The sequence below is a fragment of the Nyctibius grandis genome, chromosome 9 (genome assembly GCF_013368605.1).
Source record: "Nyctibius grandis isolate bNycGra1 chromosome 9, bNycGra1.pri, whole genome shotgun sequence".
Taxonomy (NCBI): Eukaryota; Metazoa; Chordata; class Aves; order Nyctibiiformes; family Nyctibiidae; genus Nyctibius; species Nyctibius grandis.
In genome coordinates, this window is record NC_090666.1 from 454,387 (window position 1) to 478,867 (window position 24,481).

The 24,481-nt window shown below is 43.2% G+C and overlaps 1 protein-coding gene across 1 annotated transcript in view; it reads left to right on the forward strand.

The window, feature by feature from the left end:
• TFCP2L1 (transcription factor CP2 like 1) overlaps positions 1 to 7,556 on the forward strand; it is a 34,073-nt gene extending 26,517 nt beyond the window's left edge. The window contains exons 8-15 of the mRNA XM_068407773.1: positions 263 to 354; positions 1,784 to 1,832; positions 1,930 to 2,023; positions 2,920 to 3,010; positions 3,692 to 3,792; positions 4,800 to 4,942; positions 7,033 to 7,084; positions 7,519 to 7,556. Coding sequence (XP_068263874.1) covers positions 263 to 354; positions 1,784 to 1,832; positions 1,930 to 2,023; positions 2,920 to 3,010; positions 3,692 to 3,792; positions 4,800 to 4,942; positions 7,033 to 7,084; positions 7,519 to 7,556 — 660 coding nt within the window. The remainder of the gene's footprint in view (positions 1 to 262; positions 355 to 1,783; positions 1,833 to 1,929; positions 2,024 to 2,919; positions 3,011 to 3,691; positions 3,793 to 4,799; positions 4,943 to 7,032; positions 7,085 to 7,518) is intronic.
• The last annotated feature ends 16,925 nt before the right edge of the window (positions 7,557 to 24,481 follow it).

Consider the following 24,481-nt stretch of genomic DNA (forward strand, 5'->3'; position numbering starts at 1 on the left):
TGTGCACACTTTGGCCCAGTGTTATTTGGGGACAGGCTTTGTGAAATGGGAGAAATGTGGAATGCACAACTGGAATCAATCTGGCCCCCTGACAGCTTGCTTGGAGAGCAGCGTAGAAAATCTATGGCCCGTCTCCTCCTCCCAGCAGGAGCGATGAGCTGAAGTTAGTGGCGTGGCAACAGCATAAATGTGGTATGAGAGGAGAATCGAATCCTTTATTTCCATCCTTATGAAAGCATCCCCGCTGCCTTTCTTCCAACAGTGCTCGCCCTGGCCAGATGTGCCTTATCAGATGAACAATGCTCCATCTCCGAGCTACAACAGTTCTCCCAACAGCTTCAACCTTGGAGATGGGTATGTAACAAATAAATGCTTTATCTTTCCTGTTGATACAGTAGACTTTGTGTGCATGTGTTTTGTGTGTCCATGCATTTCATACCCTAGAAGAAGAGGGCAAGGACCACCATTTCCCCCTCACATAGAAAGGGGAAAAGATTTCCCACAAAGCCTTTTAAGACCTTCCATCCAGGAATTCTCTGTAATGCCAGAGTACTGTTTGTATGTCTGCCGCTTATGCGGTGGCTGGGAGATGACCACCAGGGCAATTCCTGCCATGAATATCTTCTCTTACTCTTCTGTGGGGGTCAGAGAACACACCATGTCCTGTACCAGCAATTCCCAGTATCTTCCGACAAGAGTCTTAGAGGCTTTCAGCCTTCAGCACCTCTTCAGAGTTGGTTTCTTGCTTCCTTTCTGTCTTGAGGTAGTTTGGGGTGCTGAATTCCCAGTTGAATGGGACATAAAGAAATCCTGTCTGGGGCAAAACAGCCTGGATTTTGAGAAGCCGTTCCAGAACAAAGGACCAATAGGAGGCATGTTTAATTTAACAATATAGCCATCATAAAGAAACAGTTTTAGTTGTCCTGAAACATCCAAGATAAAAGCTGATGACAGAAATATATAGCAGGGTCCCTCGGTACTTCTGAGTCCTCCCTGAAACATACTTTCCTCTGGGAATTTGGTGTAGGCCTTTCTTTTCCTCCTCTAGGACTCTGCAACCTTGTCACCTTCCCACACAGCTTATTAATTAATCGATGTTGTATCACAAATTTTCAGTGAGCGACCTCAATCTCTGAATAAGGACAAACACTGAAATGACAAAAATTGGTGTTAGCAGAGAGATCTATTGAGCATTTTCTTCCAGTGGTAGATTATGAACTCTTTGGGAAAATCCTTGACATGTTGAAGTCCTGTCTATGTTTTAGGAGGGTTTAGTAGAAATGTGGTTTTGTGTAATATAGTTAAATTGCAATTTACTGTGTTTGAGGTAACATCAGGTTGAATTATAAGGTCCTTTATTCAATTTTTGTGAAGAATCATTATTAGACAGTGGATTTAGTTAGTGTTTTTTTGGCTCGTAGAAGGTTTGAGTTCAGCCACCCTGTAGGTAACACCTTCCTTGCTTAAATGGTGTCACGTTAGCGTGTCACCGGTATGGAAAAGCTTGAATGAGGTCAGCAAACTTGATTTTTTTTCTCTCAGTGTTGAATAGGACCTCAACTGACCAACAAAAGGCTCAAGCAGAGATTTTTTTTAATATTTTTTCTTTTCTTGGTCCAGATTTTGGACACCTTTTTTTAAAATCTGATAGAGAAAAAAGCCAAGTTGGTACGTAACTTGTGACAGCTGAGTCAAATGGAGGAGGGGGAAGAGGATGGACACTGCAATGTAAAATTTAAAATAATGTTTTTTTTCTCTTCCAACTTTATATAATTTTTTTTAGCAACAGTTCTCCAACCCACCAAGTGGAGCTCCTGCCTCCCAGCAATGATGTAAGTACTTGAGATCATGTTAATGTGGTGCTTTTCTTTTTTTAGGACACTGGTGAACAGTTCATTTCAAGACCTTCTTATTCTTTTTGCAATGTAGCATCTCCTTCCTTCTGCTTCTATTCAAGATGCCCAGCAGTGGCTTCATCGTAATAGGTTCTCTCCATTCTGTAGACTCTTCTCAAGTTTTTCGGGTGAGTTTAAACAGTCCAATTATTTTGTCTTTATTCTCTTTTGTAAGTGCAGCTGATGCTTCATATCAATAGCATCTGCTGCTGGCCACTGTTGATGGGATCACTGGTCTGATCCAGCGTGGTTGTTCTTTTGTTCTTAGATGAGTTAGCATTTGCCAAAGCAGTTTGTAGAAATATAGAATGAGGAAAGATGGAAGAGAATAAGTTAAGATGGTAGGGACTTCTTGAGTTCATTAGGTACAAGCCTCTGCTTGAAGCAAGCCCAGGGCCTTGTGGAGTTGTGTTTGAGTATCTCCAAGGTTGGAAATTCCAGTTTCTCTAAGCAACCTCTTCAAATACTTGACTACTCTGACAGTGAAAAAGTTTTTCCTTATACCTAATCAGTGTTTCCCATCTTCCATCTTCTGTCTGCTGCCTCTCATCCTGTCCCTGTGCACCTTTGAGAACAGTCTGGCTCCATCTGCAGCTCCGTCTTCACCATACTCTCCCATTAGGTAGTTGTACACAGCAGTAAGATGGTGGAAGGGGGAATTTTTAAAGATGTTGAAACCTTGAGGGGCCTCTCTCTGACTTGCAACATGATTAAATAACCTGGTGAACATGGCAGTTAGAGAAAATTTGAGCCATTTAATGGCCAATGTTAAATATCTAGCTTGTCTCTGAGTTGGCTAGAATATCTTCCAGTGCAGCACTGCTCTTTTGGCAGCTTCTAGATCTCTGTTTCACAATGATTGATTTGCAGTGTACACCTCTCTGAATTTGGAACTTCTCTAGGCAAATCTGTCTGATTTAGCTTTGTGGATTCTCTCCCCCTGCCCTTTCCTGCTGCCCATACACACAATTTGGAAGCTAAGATTTACTTAACTTCTGAAAAAAAATCAATTTGAAATACGTAGGTGCTGACTTACTGAAGATGTCCAAAGAAGATTTTGTTCAAATCTGTGGGCCTGCTGATGGAATTCGGCTCTTTAATGCAATCAAAGGAAGGTTTGTACTTCTTCCTTCCTATTTTTTTTTTATTATGGCAGCATCCCTTGGTAATTTCAGTGTTAACTAGAAGTTAATCGTGGAGCTGTAGCGTTTAGACTTCCTTTAAACACTTCAGAGAGGTCATCTCAGAGCCTGGAGATCACAATGGTATTCAAATCCAAGCACAGCTCAGAAATGTTGCTGAAATGAGGCAGCATAATGTGGATCTCCAGTGGTTTACTTGCTACCAGCTGATAGCTTCCATCCACTTTGTATGAGACAGCCTACAATACCCTGTGTTGCATCTCCATCCCACGTAACAAACAAACCAACCAGCCAACCCCTGGAGCCTCAAATTACTCTAAAACTTAACTTTTATTTCAATAACATCATAAATTCTACAGCTGGGCAGGATTCAAGTCAGTAAAGGCAGGTATGATGAGCTGCTTGGCAAGTGCTATAAACTGTTTATTCTTATCTGACCCTGAAGAGATTAAGGTGTTCTGTACTGTACCACCACCTCCCAGGGGGCTTCTACTAGACCTCCTAAGACATCTAGTTACTAGCATCAAGACTATCCCTTAGCTGGCTATTTATTTATGCACAGCCTGAATGATTCCATCTCTCATTGTTTGGTAGCTGACTGGAACAAGTTTAGATGTACTAAATAACTCACTACTGTTTTTCAATAATCCATAGAAATGTAAGGCCCAAGATGACAATTTATGTCTGTCAAGAACCAGAGCAAAACAGGTCCCATCTCCACCAAAAACGAGAAAATGGAGATGGCAGTCTTTGTGGTAAGTTTTTATGTATGGATTTTTTTAAACACTTCTCTGGTGAGAATGCTTCTTTCTGACTGAGCTCCTATGCGGGACAGCTTGGTGTCCTGAGTGTTTAAAGAGGTCCTATTTATCCCAGTTGTGCCACTTTGGTTAGTTTCAGGGCTGCAGATTCCAACTGGTACCATCTGCCTGGGGGACAGACCCAACTTACAAGCTATCTGTAGAATGCCACAGCAAAATCTCTGTTCAGTTCTTAATAGGTACCATAGTATTAAAAACTACCTTCCCATACACAATTTGCTTTAGATTATGGCTTGTTTGAAAATATTCTGGGAAATGGAAGGTCTTTATGTCTTAAAGTGAGGTTCTAATTCTTGGAAGTTCAAAGCTTTTGGGGACTCACTGCTCTTGACTATCCCTCATGACATGATGTGTGAGCAAATGAGAGTAAAGATAGTCCTTAGTTTTTGCACGTAGTATTAACAAGGCACAGCTTTTCTACCTGGTTGTTTCTACCATTTGGATGGGTTTTAAAAAATAATACTGTCACCTACAGTTGTTTGATACATGGTAGTCTTTAGTTTTTGTCTATGGGATCAGTGGGGTGACTTCTAATAAAATACTGTGTGTAACATCATATCATTTGTTTTACTATTCAATTGGATCTACTTTAAAATGTCAAAATCAGTAAAAGTAGATTATCCAAAAATATTAGCATCTTTATGAGAGGGTTTTTTTAGTGCCTCATGACACATGTTGTCATTAGACCCTGTGTTTTCCTCTGGGCAAGTGACATGTGCCTTATTTGCCCTCTGCATCCAAATACTGGGTATTTTTCTACAAATCATCAAGCTGGATATTTGGGGGCTGCTTTAAAGGTACTAAGCTTGTTTATCTACTGTCAAGAAGTGAACCTTGATCTTAAACCCATTTGATTGTTGGTATTGAGCATCTTGGTGATATCTGTAGTTGCTATTCTGTAATTACTCTGTAATTCTGTAATTACTTTCAACTTGTTGCAGTATATCATGCAATCTTCTTGGAAGAATTGACCACGCTGGAATTAATTGAGAAGATTGCCAACTTGTACAGCATTTCTTCACAGCAGATAAATCGAATCTATCGGCAGGGACCCACAGGGATCCATGTGTTAGTGAGCAATGAGGTAAGGGCTTAAATGAAAACTATGTCAGAGCTATAACAGTTGTCTGACTTCTTGAAGTTAGAATGACCTTCTAAATTATGGAATGAATTTTCAAGGCAGCTTTGCAAGGTTTCTAATCCCAACAAGTTAAAGCAAATACTCAAAGCAAATAATTAATGCATACCATTGATTTTGGTGTGGATTTAAGGTTGTTGCTTTGTAAAAGTTGTTTTTTTAGAGAACAAAGCAACACGCACCAAAAAAATGGTGATTTCCTTTTTGTGTTGGCTATTTAAACAAATTCTGAAGTGAGAATTTAAAGGGAGAAGCTTTAAAATTGAGTAGGAAAGTTTCCTGAAGAAGGCAAGTTTGAAAATTTTTAGGACAATTAGTCTGACATCTTTGCCAGTGATCACAGCCACTGGGTCAGAGTCAGTGCTGTGTAAGTGCACACTATAATTTCATGGACCTCTGCTAGCTGTTTGTGTCCCATTATATGACTGCTTAATTTAGTCCATTCCATTAACTTGCGGGTTAATAGCGAGTTGCCCTTCTTCCTCTTTTCCTCCCACTAAATTACTTACTCATTCATGCACCAGAATCACTTAAGGAGCTTCATTTATAAGAAACATTGTTAAAACAAATGAAGCAGAGCATAGGTCTCAACTGGAGCCTAAATTGAAGGCTATAATGCTTATTCCTAAGGTCTCCTTGCTATTTCAGCCTGATTAAATCTGAAACCTTGATGCTTTATGGATGTAAAGTGCTTGGAGGCAACTCTTGGTAGGGGAATTGCCTGAACCAGCTTGGGTATAAGGCTTTAAGTATTTATTTAAGTCAATTATTAACAATTTCTATTGCTTTTTTTATATTTTTTTTTTGTCTTGTTCTAGTACTATAGTGGCAAGAGTGAGGCACTCTATGAACGTACTTCATGCATCATTAGGCACAGGCACACAGAGTAGCCGGTGAAGTTTGATTTGCGGGAGCAGGGGGTGGATGTTATACCCAAAAGAGAACAGGGAGATTAGTCTAAGCTGAAAAGGATATTTGGTGTGAGAACTTACAGCTGGAAAGTGCTCTACTTAAATGACATTCAACAGCTAGGAGAAGGCTTTTGCTTAAAGGTGGATTTTCTGAGCTGATCAGAGAGGTTCTGGTCACCTCCCCTCTGAGGTTAGGTGTCCAGCATCTGCTCCAACTGCATGAGACACCTCCTGAAGGTAATTCACCTCCTCTGTCCCACAGAGCTATTCTAAGGTGGAAGGAATGACTAAGTATGAAGCTTAAATGAGCATTTCAGATTGGATCTGAAGTCAGCTGAATCTCTGAACTCACCTCTTTAGTTAGGGGCCTCACTAGAACCTGCACATGTTCTGAAAATCTAGTTGTTTCTCATGAATAACTCAAATAGCTTTAGATACTGATCTTGCTTCCCATGATCTGCCTTGCCTCTCATAGCAGTTTCATTAAGATTCCTGTGCCTCGACAAAATACAAGCAGGTAAATGATTCCTGCAAGAACAGCATCTATACTAATGTCTGGTCAACATAACCAGGTGGACGCCACTGAGATGTCTTTATAGTAACAATATTCCTTTATGCAGCAAGGAGTCTGTTTCTCAGGGCTGACAACCTCTAGATATTATCCCAGATGCTCATGTAAGCTCAATGAAGCTTCATGGTTCAGCTGAGTGTGTGTGTGTATTACCATTGCTAGATTTTAGGAGAGGGACTCTCTTCATCTAGTCTAAACTAGTATAACTTCATTGAAGGCAATTAAGAGCACAGTCTTTAACAGACTAACTGGAGTGGTATAAGAACTTGCAGGATCAAGAGCTGCGAAGGGGGTGGTAAAATGCTGAACAAGCCAGATCAGTTCCAAGCAAGCACTTCAGTGTAAGCTTCTCTTAATCACATTAGCAGCTGCAAGATAAATTAATCAGTCATGTACTTTAATAATCTTATGGGCAGGGTTACTCGGGACTGTGTAGGACTAGATACCAAATGTTGTTTGATAACTCTCCTCTAAATTCTATACTGGCACTGAAAGAGACTTGAATTAAATTGCTAGAAACATTTTGTGTTGGCTTTTTTCCTTCTGCCCTTCAGATGGTGCAAAACTTCCAAGATGAGTCTTGTTTTGTTATCAGCACATTGAAAGGTATGTATTGCTGCCGCTGTTACATGTAGTTTTAAAGATAATTTCTCCTTTCGATTGCACTAAACGTTATCACAGAGTCAGTGCTGTTATCCTGAAAAGATAAGTAATCTAATTTAGTGTGCATCAGCTTACACTATGATAGACTGATTGATCTATGCTTTCGTCTCAGTTACACTGTTAGAAAGCTTTCATTGATACCACTGACATAAATGAGCAGAAAACCTTCTAGTAAAATGATAAAAGATGGCAGTTAGTAAGTTGTATTTTTTTATATATAAATACTTTGACCTAGATGTTCAACATTGATTTTTATGAATGGGTTGTGGAGCAAAAGTACAAACTATTGCAAGCTACCTAGCAAGAAAATGGGGAGTTCTGTATTTGTGCTGTTTTCTAAAAGCAAGGAAAAAATGCTTTGCGTTTCTTTGTTACAGCTGAAAGCAATGATGGCTACCACATAATTTTAAAATGACCGTGCTGCAGAGAAAGACTTTAACAGCCTACAATTTAGTGCCTCACTGAGATTGCTACAACCTAGACTGGAAACATGAAGAACCTTCTGGATAAAATGCTCCTATGAACTAAGAATTACCAAACAGCTTGAGGAAAAGCTTGCTTTTACCGATATACATTTTTGGTGGTGTGTGGTTTTGTTTTCATTTTTTCTTTTCAAAGCTGGAGCTGAGAACATCCTCAAAGCTTGTATGTGTTTCTTCCCTCCCTTCCTCTTCAGTCGAGGTTTCTGCTGATTACTTAGAAACATCTGCCTTGTACTAAAGGGAAATGAAAGATAAACAAAACCCAATTCTCTAGACCCCTTATGGTTGGATGAATTGATTTATTTACTGTTCTGAGTGCTCTTTTGCTTTCAACACACACCCTGTTGCTGATGGACACAGGCTCCCTGGGGCTTTTCTTTTACTCTTTAAGGTAAAGGCTTGGGGCTAAATCTAGAAACAGATTGGACGATGCAGAGGGTGGACTTGGTGCCTGGTCCTCACCCAGAGTGTCAACCCTGGAAGCCCATATTGAGCTGCTTTCCACCTGTAGATGTGCTCAAAGTCCAGAGCCCTCACTCCGTCCTGACAGAGCTTCTGTAATACCAATCCAAAAGAACAATTTTGCAGGGTTTGAGGGAGGACAGACGACCTGAGGCAATCAATTCAGTACCATAGTATATCTCCAGCTTTACAGTAGTCTCCTTGAATGGAGTATACGAAGGTTTTCTGAGGAAGTATTTTGAACATTGAAAGTTCCAGAGCTCATGACAAATTCTTACTATGGATTCATTCTACTCTGCAAAGCATTAAGTAACTGCTACCTTTACTGTAACTGGGAATTAGGTCATGATCTTAATGATTTTTTCCTCCTGTTATTCACTGAGTTTTGATTGAGTCCAGGTAACGGATCATCTTTAGTTGCTTCTTACATTCTTGCTGTTTCACTTTTGACTCCTGTTTCAAGTATGTGCAACTATGGTCAACTCCACCCTCCCTTGGTCTTTTGGAACACCATCCAGGCTCCACTAAGCTGAAAAAGTGGCTTCCACTGATCTCAAAGGCAAACTGGATCACACCCTTCTTGCATGGTTGGAGTCATTTCGCTGTTGTCAGCTAATTAATAAGCCTGTTTCCCAAACTAAATGTCCATATAGCATCAAATTCTGATACTTGAACATTTAATTTCATCCTGAATTGAGATGGAAAGCTGAAATACCAAAAATTTTCCTGGAATGGAAATTTTTCAAAAATGAGAAGTTGTCAGCTGGAAAACGCTGAATAAAATGTTCTAGCCTTTTGAAATGGAAATAACTAATTAAATCCATTTGGCCCTTAAAGCAGCACCAGTTTGAGCTACTGTTGCAGACCTCAGAAATTACCATTCAAGTGCCTTGTGCACCATGTCTCCTTTGGGGCCCAGCTCTTTGGCTGGATTACAGATCCCATGATGCTCTTGCTGTGGGTTAGTCGAAGGGGGAATGCGTCATGAAAGCTGGAGGGGTGCCCAGGAGCCCAGCCTTCTGGGAAAGAGGGGGACATGCAGCCCATGAATTACAGCTCCCAGCTGACACTGGAGGAATTCGGACAGACACGGACTGATATTTTTCTGACAAAAAATGATGTGTTTCAAGTTTTCCCAACAGAAATAAACTGCAAAATATTGAGAAAGGCAACCTTTTTTCATTAAAAGCATTAAGTTTTGCGCAAATAAACCCACCCATCCCCACTGATGTTTTTTTTTACACCAAAAATGATATTAGAATAGAAAAATCGTGTTACAATGGGAAAACCTTCAGCCAACTCGGCTAATTGAGTAACATTGCCTACTTCGGCACAATCTTGCTCAACTGGCTGTCCTGGATGCTCCATGAATTGTAGTGTTTCTCCAAAAGTGTTTGGGACACGATGTTTCCTCCCCTGAAGTGAAGGAGCTTGAGGCTTCTTGGTTGGGGACCAGGTTGCATAGGTGAGGAGGTTGTAAGCAGTCTCCTGACAGAGAAGGGAGGTCAGAGAGGGCAGGGGGAGCTTTGGGGGAAGAAATGTCTTTGTGGAGGATGGGAAACACCATCTTTTTGAGAGGAAGGTGAGGCCATGCCAAGCTTGACCCTGCCTTGGTGCCTATGTCACACACCTCATAGTGGTTCAGTAGCACTTGCTTGATTAATTTTGAACAAAAATAACTCTCTGTTAGGGTCTTGTTATATTTAGGGTTTTTTTAAATAAAATAATTTTATACTGATATGAGGGTGAATTTGACAATATATCTTGTTCTCCTTTCCATGCTGTAAGACGATGTACCAGAGTAAACAATCACATAGATTATAAATATTGTCCTATGCAGAGGGCTCTACTGTTTGATCTGTGTTAGCCTGTTGGTAAAGCTGTATAACTTTAATGCGTGTGTAAGGGCTACACTTACCTGACAGAGTAGTTCTAGTCCTTGTTGAACCTCTCTAGTCCTAGCAGAAATTTGGAGGATTGTGCTCAGTAACATACATGCCCGTGAAGATGCAGCACAGCTAGTTTAGTATCTAGGAGAACGCTGAGTTACTTCAGCTTAGAATCATAGACTATCTCGTGTTGGAAAGGACCCATAAGGATTATTGAGTTGAACTCCCTGCTCCTCAGAGGACTACCTAAAACTAAACCACATGACTAACAGCATTGTCCAGATGCTTCTTGAACTCTGCCATGCTTGGTGCCGTGATCACTTCCTTGGGGAGCCTGTTCCAGGGACCGACCACCCTCTCCTTGAAGAGCCTTTTCCTAATCTCCAATCTGGACTTGCCCTGATGCAGCTTCATTCCATGTCCTTGTGTCCTATCGCTGGTCACCACAGAGAGGAGATCAGCAGCTCCTCCTCTGCTGCCCTCCTTGAGGAAGGTGTAGACTGTGGTGCGTCTCTGGGTGTAAGGAAAACACGTTGCACCCTTTGCCCTTGTTGCATGATGCTGCGTAACCAATGGGGGGTTGTATGTGAGCAAAATGGCCATAAACCATCGTGGCTAAGCAGCTAGTACAAGTGGTTGGAGCAATGTTGGTGTGAGATTGGACTGACGACGAACCTTCCCCTCTGCCTCCCAAAAGCATAAGGTCAAACCCTTGCCCTGTTAAAGTTGGTGAGTTTGTCCATGCAGGAACCAAGCAAAGCCTTCAGGATTTATGTTAGTGGCTTATGTGAAGAGTGAGAGCGAGACTTGTCTCACCTGTGTAAGTGGCAGGTAATCTAGCTAATCACTTAGATTCACTGTGGTTACAGAGGATCTGGCATCCCTGGAGAGGCTCATTTGCCCTATTTGAGGATGTGACAGCCTCCAGGAGGAAGCTTTTGTCTTCTCAAGGCTGGAGAAAGTGCAAATGATTAGTCTGGGCTAGATATCTAAATTCTAGATAGGCTGAAGGCAAGGGAGATCATCTAAACATCCAAAAGGGGGTTGCGTTTACTTTGCTCTTAAGTGCCTGTTACATTTATTCTTGCTTTTTTTTTTGTTGTTGTTGCTCCTATTTCTTTTTTTAAAAAGTAACAAATGAAACCTCCTGCTCAAAGTGATTTAAATTAGGCTTTTTTCAGCTCTGTATGTGAAATTTGTACAGCAGATCTTTATAAGTTCTGGGGTTTAGGATTACAATGAATAGTGTGGTATCCTAAACTGTCCAGCTTTTAGGTTGTATGTATGATGACAGCCACTATGAGTAGAAGTGGGTTTGCTGGGGGTGAAAAGATAGAGCCATTAAATGATTAAAAACAACATGACTCCAGCCAGTACTGCTAAGTTTTCATCAGAACTGTACTGGCTGTTTGAAATTATTTCATAAATCGTGGCATTTTCTCTGGCAACTGAATAAATTGATACAGATCAGTTAGTACAACTCTGGTGATGCTCTGAGAACTCATAGAAATGCCCATGATACACAACTGCAGGGCAGGGAAGGGACAAATAATGCAGTGATAGAAATTTGTGCCATCTGCCTGAGGTGGCAGAACTGGTGTGATTAAAATTAGAGCTCCTGTTCTTCCAGCTGGCCCTGCTTGACTAATTGGCTAAAATAGAAATAATAATTCAACCTGGAAAATATTGGGAGTTCTCATTGTCTTGGTGTGAAATTTAATGGGGTGGAGTTTCAAGACTTGGAGGTGGTAGAAGGATTCTTGCAGTTGAGAAGTCCTGAATGGCACTCTCCTTATAATGTAACATACATATTTATGCGTATATATACACACATGCATTCTGTACTGTATCAACACATATATGTGCCGAGTACTTGTGCTCTTTGGCTTTAACTGGTACTCTGCTTTGTTTAATTGCAGTTCAATGTAAAAGACTCTGGTTGATCAAGCTTCAAAACCCAGCTGTTCCTTGGGTAGAAAAGTGAAAGGCCATAATAGCAGCTCTAGGTGATTTGGACATGGTGCACTTGGAGTCATGTAAATTTGATGAATTTCTGCAATATAAATCCCAGGCCTTTGGGAAGACGAGCATATTCTTGCACTAACACTGCAGTTCTATATTGCAGCTTCTGAAAATTAGTTAGAGTAAAAGAGAAATAAATTGCCCGATGCTTTGTAAACTAGTAAGAGCTACTCCCTGAGCAGAACAACCGTACAATGACTTTCCTAGCTCGATGTTGTATTGCTTAAGCATTGGCTGTCATTCTAACAATCATCTGGTGGATGACTGGGACAGGGTTTTTTTTGTTTGTTTCTATTTTTATTTTTGACTGTTCTCAAAGAAATACTTGTATTCAGGCTGTAGCTTCTCTTTCTCCTCCGGTTATGAAATTGTTTAACTTTATGCTACTAATAGAAATATTTTCTTAAGATTATAATCTGTTTGACAGCATAGGGTACTCAAAGTGGGGAGTGTTTGTTTGGCCTTGATCATCACTCCTGTGGGTGAATACGTGAAGGCAGACCGGAGGTGTATCTTAACATCCTTGCCTCTGTTTAAAAAAAAATGGGTTAAGCTGGTGCCTAATTTTTTGTGCGTTTTCGATTTGTACCTTTTTTTTTTTTGCCATTCCCTCAAAATTATTCTGCTCCCTGTGGGGGGGACGCACTGGTGAGCAGCTGGTGTGTCCAACTTTTGAAAGGAGCCTGCTGTTGTCCCAGTTTGCTTGGGGTGAGCGTTTGTCTTTCAAAGGGCTTAGGGGAGTTACCTTTCTTCACTGACAATGCAGCCGTTCAAGACAGGCGATGCTGACCATGAAGTCAGCATGGTGGGCGAGGGCGAGTGGAGGTGGGTCGATTGGAGGCTGAGGCGTACCAGTTGTGGGTAAATACTGCCACACTCTTTGTCTTTTCGTTTGTTGGTTTTTCTTTTTTTTTTTTTTACGTGAATAATAAAAAAAAAACATATTTTGCACTGGCTCTTGTACTGTTGTGCAGAAGAAATCTGTATCTAGAATCTGTGCTCCAGTCAAAATGCAAATAAACCTGTTTGTAAGAAGCATGGGTTTTGTCTCTGCTTTGCTTGGCATGGATGGGCGCAGGAGAGCCTTGGCTTCGGCTCCTCCTCAGCATGCAGCTGTAAGGTGCTGGGCACCCTCTCAAAATCAGTGGGACTGGAGTTTGCAAAGTGCTGGTGAGAGAATGTGAGCTGGAGCCAAATGTCCTGCAGCGTGGGACTGCTGCCCAGAATGGGCTGCCCAGGGAGGTGGTGGAGTCACCATCTCTGGAGGTGTTTAAGAAAAGACTGGACATGGCACTTAGTGCCCTGGTCTAGTTGACATGGTGGTGTCAGGACAGCGGTTGGACTCGATGATCCCAGAGGTCTCTTCCAACCTGGTTGATTCTGTGATTCTGTTTTCTTCGTGTTGGGACTGATGTCATTTTTCTGCACCACAATTCAGAGACCAGTTCATATTTAGTCCAGGTCAAGGCATGAGGAGAAATGCTTAGTTCTTGCAAAAGCCAAGATAACAGACATATGCTTTAGTGAGAGCACAAGTTGTGCTAGATGACAGCTGCTTTTGGTCTTGCAGTGCTCAGAGGACACGGGTGTTTCAGAGCCTGGTCCTCGGTGACATCAGAGACAAGCAAAAGGTCCTTCCTGGTGGCAATGCTCTGTCCCATTTAGCAGCTGTTAGACACATGCTGGAGAAGGGGCAGTGAGGTTTGGACATGAAGCATCCACAATGGTTTGCCTGGGAACACTTCAGTGTCTTCTAAGGGTTAAGCCATAGATCTAATAATAGACACGTTCAGGAGACTGATAGATGTCCATTGTCATCTTCCAGTTGGAGAAGATGGAGCCCAGTTTGCAAATAGAATCTTCCAGCAGCCAGACTTGGCATTAAAGCAAAGCAAAGGGAATGGATGTACCGCTGTGTAAGGGTGCTGCTTAATCTGGATTAAGAAGCATTCTGCAGACTGAAAGCCTGAAAGTGAGCAGCTTCTCCCAATATTTATTTAATCTCAAGAGCAATTTCAGCTCCTTTCTTTTGCAGAAGAAGTATTTGAATCACAAAACTAGAAAATGCAGCACGTGCCTCTGTATATATCGGTTCATATGCAAAGTATAACGGCACAGGCCTGGGCAAAGGTAGTTGAGAATCGATTATTTTTCCCCTACTGGTGACTCAGGCATCCCTGAGAAGAGGAAACAGTCTGTCTACTCTGGTTTCTTTTAGCTTAAAGTTTCACAGCAGGTAAAAATGAAGTTATCTGAAGCCTGAGTGGTGAAGTGTTCAACTGCTCTGGGCGTGGTTAGGTAGCATCATGTCTCGTAGGCCTGCTGGGATTCAACGTGGCTTCTCCAGGTTCAGCATAGGTTCAAGTCCACTTGCAGGCAGCAGCAGGGGAGCTGGACGGGTTGTACTGTGATGGCAGGATGCTGGTAGGCACTTGGGAGGTCCAAGGCTGGCATTTGGGGTCTCCAGGTCTGGCTGGAGGGTGCTGAGTGCGTGAGGCCACCAGCAGCAAGTGCTTGGTAGCTGTATGGCCAGCTGCAGCGGCCATCCCTGGGGCTTCCAGGAGGATGGAGGTGCAGCCCTCCCTGAGCCCTCCAGATGTGGGGTGCCACGTGAGCATTTCACACGTGGGTGGTTCCTACCGAGCACCACGCAAAATTCTCTCTTCTCCTGTAAGCCTGACTCGTACTGGCAGGGATGGGTAAACACAAAAAAAAAGAATACTTGGAAGGTTTTTACTTAAAATTGCCTAATTAAAGGAGTTCAAAGACAGAGAAAGGGGTAATGCTGCACAATTTAATTTCTATAGGAAACACACCAAGAGAAGCTTATAGGAAAAGACCTCCTAGGGAACATACCCAGAAGTCAGTGGCAGCTGTAATCGAGACTGGACAGGAGCTGAAAAGAGCTTTTCATGAGTGAGGAGAGCCAAGACTGAAGACCAGAGCTGCTTAGCCAAAGCATTGGCCTAATCTCATGTAAATCCTCAACAGCAAGCAAACATTTTACAACTAATTTTCCAATTTCCAAAACAATGCAGTCTTTCAGTTAAAAGGATTAGTCACAGCTATGGAGCAGGCAGGGAAATCACATCCCTCATACTCTTTCTGTAAAGAAGCTAAATGCTTCCAGGCTTACCTGGGTAGGAAAGATTTGACACTGCAATAATTTAATTGTTTAAAGTATATTACAGCAGAGGCTTGTTGTCCCGATCAAACTGGTGTTTGAGACAAGCATAGACTTCTCTGCTCCCCAGAGATGTGTGGCCCAGGGAGGCAGGACAGCCGCTGGGCTGTGGGGTGCACCAGCCTCTCACATTTCAGGAGGGAACTAAGGTGCCAAGTGCTATAAGTCTGCCTAGGAGAGCACAACAGGCTGTAGTGCCTGTCTTGGTTCATAACAAAAAAATAAGTCCTTCCTCCCATTTCCTGGAGAGCGGTGATGCAAATCAGGCCCTACACCCAATGCTGCTAAGTTACAGCAACAAATAAAATCCACTTTGGAGCCTGTTGAGTAAGGACAACAAACAGAAAGCTAGAAGAAAATAATGTTTTAAATGAAACAAAATGAAACAGTAAAAGACGGTATACCACCACCCCGGATAAAGTCTCCCCCAGGTGATGAGGGATCTTGGAGTGCCTCGGCACTTATGTCCTTATGCTGGGACTTGTAAACCAGCATCTACCGGTTTATCTTAAACACCATCCCTGGATGTGTTTAAGAAAAGACTGGACATGGCACTTAGTGCCATGGTCTAGTTGCCATGGTGGTGTCAGGGCAATGGTTGGACTCGATGATCCCAGAGGTCTCTTCCAACCTGGTTGATTCTGTGATTCTGTGTTTAGTCCTGTGGATTTGTAGGCACAGGGCCCTGATTTGTCCTTTTCCCTCTGAGGGTGCCTGATAGATATGCTAGAAGTGCTGCTCTTTGTGAAAATATACATACACTTTTTTTTTTCTTTTGCTATATAAAAAGAGTGATTAGCAGGGATCCAAAATTAGCTGAGCACATTAGTGAAATAGTTTTCCAAAGGTGAAAATTTAAATGCTGAAGTTAAGATAATGCTTTAGAGAGGAGATGTGCTAGAAGTGTTATGTTGGATAGACTTGAGCAAATCACAGAATCAGCCAGGTTGGAAGAGACCTCTGGGATCATCAAGTCCAACCATTGCCCTGACACCACCATGTCAACTAGACCATGACACTAAGTGTGCCATGTCCAGTCTTTTCTTAAACACCTCCAGAGATGGTGACTCCACCACCTCCCTGGGCAGCCCCTTCCAATGTCTAATGACCCTTGCTGAGAAGAAATGCTTCCTCATGTCCAACCTGAACCTCCCCTGGCAAAGCTTGAGGCTGTGTCCTCTTGTCCTAGCGCTAGTTGCCTGGGAGAAGAGGTCGACTCCCACTCCACTACAACCTCCCTTCAGGTAGTTGTAGACTGCGATAAGGTCACCTCTGAGCCTCCTCTTCTCCAGGCTAAACACCCCCAGCTCCCTCAGCCGTTCCTCCTAGGTCAGACCCTCCAGACCCTTCACCACCTTGGTCACCCTCCTCTGGACTTGCTCCAACACCTCAACGCAACACTGGGAGGTATTTCTTTATGAAAACATTTTCACAGCTTAGCATCTCCCAGAAGAAAGAGTTTCTGGATGGTTGGCACCACTTTGGGAATTAAGATCTCTGGGACATCACCTAATAGTTTAACCTGTGATAGTAAAATCAGGGAAAAGTTGAGTGAAAAATGGGCACATAACTTTCTGCAGGAATAAAATTGTGGCTGAGGCTGCGTGGGTGGAGCAGCCCAGGGAAGGACAGCTCAGCGCAAAAGCATGGAGGCCACATACATTAAGCCAAATGTGTGCTTCAGCACAGCTGTCCTGAGGATAAAGAACATTGTCCTGGGCAAAATTATTCCAGAACCACCCACAGTTTCCCTTTTCCAACAGATTTACCTCATTTCATGTTGGTGCCTGTGTGGCCACAACTTTTGTTTCTTGAGCAGCCACAGTTTTTTACTGTCACATGTGTGGCCTGAAAGAAATAAAGTCCAAGTGAGAACATGGGGATAAACTTGGTGATTGTTGAAGTAATTAGTGGGGGGAAGAAAAAGGAGAAGCATTCTGCTTTGCTTTTTCAAAAGCTTTGGCTCCCTTCTGGCCCTGCCAGTCCCTGCTGATGGCTTCACAGCATCCCCACCATGTTTGGGAGATGGAAGACCTTCCTTTGTTGGAAGGTGTGCCTCTTCCCCAAAAAATATGTGTGCAGCCACGTTGCTGGTTTAAATGTGGGTCCACCTCCTGAGCACCTTGCTCAGAAATGCAACCTACTGCTCAGGAGGACGCCTCTCTCCATAGTTTAAACAAAGTGAGTCCGCAGATTTTGTAGTGAAGGTGGGGAGGAGGGTTCTGCACTACCAGCTTTCACGACCTGGCTTGGGTGTCTGTATAAAGGGAGCCTGAGCCTCCCAGCTAGGCTGTTCCTCTTACTGATTTCTAGATGATACTGTGTCTCTCCATGGACAATACGGAGTATTTAGTGATATGAGCCTTAAGTGATGGCTGAAAGTGGGTGATGGGATTGTCCCCTGGAGTCTCATCTTTGGGCACCTTTTTAAGGACTGGCGGCTCTTCATATTTAAAGTAGGTTATTTATGGAGTGGTTTGGTTTCTTGTTTGTAATCAGAAAATTTGCTTTGCTGTCGTGCAGTTAAAATTAACATCAGAAATGATGTTAATTGGATGCTGCTGGTTTACTCCTGTCTTCCCCCAAATAGCTAATAACCACGTGAGCTATTCCAGGATTGTTTGGGAAGGGGGTTCAGCCAACTGCTGGTGTGAGGATGTCCTTGCTCATGTGAAGTCGTGACAGAGTAGCCATTCTTCTTCATGATGGTAGCCGATGTGTTCCCAAAATAATCAGGGGGTCCTCTATCAACACCACGCATGTCATTGTTGGTGGATAATTGTCTGACTCGAACTTAAAGACTGTCTGTGATGGAGAGTGGGGACAAGCAGGGTGAAGCCTGCAGCAGTAGGAACAGGGCTGGGGTGTTTTAGTCCTGTTTCATGTGTCCCTGCCTGGAATGGAGGTGAATCCCAGCTAAAGAAATGGTCTTCAGCCCATCCGCCAAGGGTAATTCAAGCAAACCCACCACCATTAGCTGATGGTGACTAAGGCAAGGAAGCAACTTAGCTTGCACTTAAAATCCAGCATGAACCACTTTTAACACCGTGAGGACAAAGTGGCTATGCACTGTTGACTCACCTCGAAACTCAGCTGGCTGGTGGCAAATGGCTCACTAAGCAACCTGTGAGAAAAGGAGCATTCACCCTCCCGTGTTATTTCTGAGGTTAGTGCCATGGCCTTTGTGCAGCTCAGAAACCACGGCGAGCTGTTTGGCACGAGCGCCAAGAGCTGGATGAGGTGTGTGGTGGCCTTGGCTGAGTGTTGGTGTCTCGCTATGGAGGGAGGGGGGACCACCTGGTACGCACAGCTGAGCAGGAGCTGGCGTGTGTGTCTGCACGGCGAAGAGGGTCCTGCGGTTTCGTGTGAGAGTGATGCAGTTTTACACATGGTTTTGGGTTGGTTTCATTTTGCACTTTTCAATTCTCTGTTGAACAGTTGAATTTTCCATCTAATTGTGGTGATGATTAAGGTCATGTACTGGCCAGCTACACAAGCAAAGCAATTGAGTAAATGAGCCTTTTGATTCTTGGAGGCTCCTACATTAAAACAATGGAACATTTTTTCCTTTCTCCTGAACGTCACCGAGTGGTGTTAATTTGTCACCTTTCAGGCTCTCACACCCCCAGGTGATGTCTCTCCTAATCTCTCTCAGTGAGTAAGTCCTTAAAAATTACAGTTAAATGCAACGCCTCTGAGCCCCAGCAGTGCAAAGAGAAGGATCAGGAGACAACTGAGAACCTGGGCCAAAGAGATGTACACGTTCATCAGAGCTTGGTGGCTGTGGAGAATCACAGAATCACAGAATCAATGAGGTTGGAAGAGCCCTCTGGGATCACCGAGTCCAACCATTGCCCTGACACCACCATGTCAACTAGAACATGGCACTAAGTGCCATCTCCAGTCTTTTCTTAAACACCTCCAGAGATGGTGACTCCACCACTTCCCTTGGCAGCCCCTTCCAATGGCTAATGACCCTTGCTGAGAAGAAATGCTTCCTAATGTCTAACCTGACCCTCCCCTGGTGAAGCTTGAGGCTGTGTCCTCTCATCCTAGCACTAGTTGCCTGGGAGAAGAGGCTGACTCCCAGTCTGCTACAACCTCCCTTCAGGTAGTTGTAGACTGCAATAAGGTCACCTCTGAGCCTCCTCTTCTCCAGGCTAAACACCCCCAGCCTCCCTCAGCCGTTCCTCATAGGTCAGACCCTCCAGACCCTTCACCAGCTTGGTCGCCCTCCTCTGGACTCGCTCCAACACCTCAACATCTTTCTTGAAGTGCGGGAAGTGAGAAGAACTAGCTCAGCTGCCAAGGTCCACCAGGCCCTGCGGGAGGGGAAGGGTCCATTGGCTGGAGGGAAGGGCCATCATGGGCCCTTTTAAACTTGCTTTTAAAATGAAATCCTCATGACGTTACAGCATTGTGGAGCTCAGAAAACCCCAAACCATCAGACTCCTGATAAAGTCCTGACTGGTTGCCAGCAATCCTGGTTGAATGAATATGGATATGAGTTCAGGTAGAACAAGGTAATAAATATAAAATGCATATATTAAAAAAAGAAATTAAATTCTATGTAACATCTGCTAAGCACTGGAAGAATGGTAAGACAACATCATGTGCATCACTTAGTTAATAATTGACCTAAATATAGAGATTCATTGTGACAGTATGTGTGTTGTCTGTAGTGTCTGTTTAGGGCATATCACTAAGCATAAGACAATTTTTAACTTGATTCTTTCTGTAGAGATTTAGAGTCAGGATAAGCCATTAAGTAAAAAAATATAACAAGCCATTTTGGCAGTCGCAGTACAAGACACTAAACCCCATCCCAGCAGAGTGCTGAACCTCCAAAGCTCTGACTTGCATCCCCAGGGTCCTTTCTCAGCTCTTTTGCCTGTCACCTTCAGCAGGGTGCCAGGTGGGGTGAGGGCAAGAAAGCCTCTTATTAGTAAGTGTTGGAGAAGAAAATGATGGCCCTTAATTAACAATGACACTTTCTTTGACTTTCTGGAGAGGTGTTGAAAGGAAGCCAGGGCTGGAAATCCCCTTTCAACCAAAGCTGGGAGAATATTCCTGGCAGATCCTGCAAACAAGCCAGCAGGTGTTTCTGGGAATTTTAATTTCCCAGATTGTTCCATGATGGCGTCAGCCTTACTACTGCAGAGACAAGGAGCCCTCCTTGCACCTGGTCAGGAGACCTGGCTTTATAAAGCCAGTCATTTCCCTTTCTAGGTGGCTGCAGGAGAGGCAGGGCTGGGGTAGAGGATCCATCCCAGGTGAGTGGCTGAAGAGGTTGAATTTGTGTGTTGTTAACCACTAGTGTGTACTGCACTTCCTGCTGGGCTTTATTATGCTCCTTAAAGGTCTGTCCCAGGTCTCACAGTGAGAAAATCCCTATTGCTTTCCTCTTTCCCCACCATTAACAGTATTTTCCCTACCTCTCTGCCCTTCTCTCTCATTTCCTTGGGGGCTGGCAGTGCCTTGTCTATGCCAGCTGTGCTACAAGGCTTTGTCATATAGCAATGGGTGCTACCTCCTTAGGGATGATGCTAATGGCATAGTTTGGAGAAGTTTTGTGATGGGAACCTCTAGTGATCCTGATGGTCTTTTTCTAGTGAGTGATGCTCCATCTGCTTTTTCTGCTTTGTTCCTTAAGGGTCTGTGTGACTTGAGGTTTTGCCTATCCAGTCATGTAAATTAAATAACTTCTAAGCAACTCAGAGCAAAATTCTTGTCGTCTAAGCTGTCTAGGGGATAAAAATGGGCATACAGGCAAGTAGCTTTCAGACCCCAAACCATAAAGCCAAAGTCTTGGGGTAGCCAACAGTATTGCCTGCTGCTGTGAACTGTGCTGATCCCTCCTGATGTGGCTCACCTGTGGGTGTTTAATCTATTACCAGCCCAGTGCTGGTTGTGTAGTGCTTGGCATTGGTGGGAGCTTCAGAAAGATGCAATTAAACTAATTACAGGCTGATGATTTTGTACTCAATGAGATAATTACCCTGGAAAACTGGCAGTATGGATGAAACTTGCTCCCAGCCTTAATATCAGGTTTCACCATCTTGCCAGAATGTATGGTTGATGTCAACCTGTGACTGTGACAAAGGCTATAAACTCATATGCTCATAAAATAATTCAGGGTGGAAGGAGTCTTCAAAAGTCATCTGGCCCAGACCTTGCTCAAAGCAGGGCCAGTCCAAGGGCTGCTTGGTGTCGTGCAGGGTCAGCAAGTGGAAGCCCATGGCCATGCTAGCCAGGAAATCTGACCAGAGATCATAATGCCCCATTCTTGCCTCGGATAATCCTCGAATACACTCACTAAGAAAAGCTTTTGTCTTTCCAGTGCTGGGTGGGAGAAAAGTAAAATAACACAGGCATGCCAAGACATAATTATCCTTCAGTTCATCCCTTAAGAATGACTTTTTAAAAATTAAATTGGGATATATTTGTTTACTTAATAATTTTTCCCAGCAAATAGAAAGAATATAACTTGGCAACTGCTTTCTACTAAGTCTGGCAGTTCAAGTAAATGAACTACAGGCTTCAAGTAAATGAAGATGCAAATTGTCTTCCTTCCAGTGCTTTTTAATTTGAATGGAGAGGCTGCAATTGGCAGGGCTCTCTACCATGAAACTAAGATAAGTCTAACGAGCCGAGTCTGGCTCATAGGCTATATGCATGAGGAGCATTACATGGTGCCTTCATGCCTTTCCTTTGAAGGAAAGCATGATTGTCTTGCTTTCCTTCAAAAAGGGGGAGATTCTAGTAGGTGCTCTGGCATCTTCTTTAATCACCTGAGTTGTGACCGTGGGCTCCACACTGAAAAGCCCAGTCCTAAGTGCGACACTGTCACGATGGGCGTGGGACAGACCTTAGGAAGGGTTTGACCTTTCAAAGACCTAAAATGTGGAGAACAGCATAATATGATGATAATAGCAAAAACAGTTATATATTTCAGGGTTTTTCCTCATTTCAAATCTTACCTGACATATTTGCTGCTGGGGTTGTCCCCACCACCGTTAATGAGGATTTGTGGATACCACGGTCTGTTCAGTAGTAAATGCATTTGTGGAATTTCATTTTAAACTTCCCTCAGTCACCCATGTCTGATATGGCTTTTGAGAAAGAGAAGACTTCTTTCTGTTTCATAGCTGGTAATTTTTTTTTTTTTTAAGTAATCTGTATTTAGGGTGAAAATAGCACTTCAGAACTGTAACTCAACAAATGGTAAATGTAGGTTTTGCCATTCAGAAATACTCCTGCCTCATTTCCAAAATGAGATGTTCTGACACAATTCAACAAACTTTTTTTTTTTTTTCTCTTGGCAAAGAATAATTTAATTCATTGTGCACCTCAGTAAATGAAGGGCAGTAGAGCAGGGTAGAACACCGATTGCCGAAGGTACATTTTTGTTTATTAAGTTATTTAGCCTGTACGCTTTGTTCTCACTGCTTTGCCTATGCAAGCTGTCTTCTGAAAAGGTGCCTGACCTAGTGGCTTGGCCAAAGCACCTCCTGGAATATTGCATATGCAGTTGTTCATGCTGCAGTTCCTGGCCTAGGAAGGACATAGTTTTGGACAGCCCAGGTGCGATATCCCTCGTGCCTTCACCTGAGAAAAAGCACAAAAAAACCCAAAGAATGTCACTCATTTTACTACTTGAACTTTGGGCAAACTGGCTTGTCTAGCTCTTGTCCCTTGGACCCTCACATGTCCCTCATAGCTAAATAGCTTATTAGCTGCTCTACTGATGGACTTCTGTGTGATCTCTCCCGATCTCCCAGGTTCTTCCCAAGAGCCTGGAGAGGCTGGGAGGTACTCTTCCTCCTTGTTCAGTGAGGGGAAAAAAAATCCCAAGGACGTTTATATTTAGAGCCTCTTAATTACTTGACCTCCACACTGTTTAGTGCCTGGATGGTGTTGTGGACTTCAGGAGAAATGACTTAGCTGTGGGCTGAAGTCTGTGGCAGAGTAGAGATTTGGTCCATAGTTCCTTGATTCCCAGTGACTGCCCACACTTCAGAGTAGGTCTGTCTACCAGGGTCAGCAGTTCTTCATTTCCATGGCACTAGCCACAAGGCCTGGAGATTCCTTCCTTAAACAGACAACAGAATTCAGTGGCATAAGATATGGGTATTACAGCTGTGGGATAAGTAGAGGGAGCTTTTAAAAACCCAGTCTTGGATCAAATTTTTAAACATTTTCCTTTCAGGAAGAATGAGATGCGTATGCAGGACTGCCCTTGCATAACATGGACATCGCTGTAGCTGTGCCTGGCACTGGGCTGGGTCATCCACAAGACCCATGGAAGAAAGCATTATGCTGGATAAATCTGAATGCCTCCTGGCTACGATTGCAGCATCCCAGGGAACAGCTCAGTTGAAATCTGTAGGGTTAATAGCATCAGCATTTATGTTTTATTTCTTTATATATTTTTAATGAAGTGCCTTTGAGAGATCTTAGGAGGGCACGGTGTCTGGTGTGGGGGGGGAATTTAATATTGTCAAGGATGGGTTTTCTCCATGTGTGAGAGGCAGCCATGCTTGGTAAAGATGCCCTAGTTCTTGCAAAAGTTGCTGGAGAAAGGGTAGGAAAAGGTTTTTATGTTTTTGTAATATTTGGATGGACTCTTAGAGTAGTGAGGGTCTTTCCTCCCCTGAAAAATTTCTGGAAGTGAAGATTCTGTAGTGCTGAAAAAGCTTTGCTGTGGCAGAATCCTGTGACGGTATCTCTGCTAGTGAAGCATGGCTAAGCTCTCTTTGCCACAGGGAGAAGATGTACAGTGTGTGATTGCTCAGCGTTTGAGGTTCCCACATAGTGCAACCAAGAGCATCTCTTCAGTGTTGCTCAGTGAAATAACACTATCACAGAACTGGACAGGGAGTGCATCCCACCACAAAGGACAATATATTTGGTGTATATTCTTGAGTAAGGACTTTTCTGTGTCATCACGTAGCAATTGATACCCAGGAACGTGTCTCTCTGAGGGGCTGAGCGCTCTGATGTTCTTAAGCAGATACAAATAGTTCACAGGTTAATAAAATATTTTCCCCAAGTAACTATGACAGAGCTATTGGATTGGTTTTGCTTAAGAGCTGCAAAATTGGGTGAGGTGTATGTTGGATCACACAATCACAGAATCAACCAGGCTGGAAGAGACCTCTGGGATCATTGAGTCCAACCGTTGCCCTGACACCACCATGTCAACTAGACCATGGCACTAAGTGCCATGTCCAGTCTTTTCTTAAACCCTCCAGGGATGGTGACTCCACCACCTCCCTGGGCAGCCCATTCCAATGTCTAA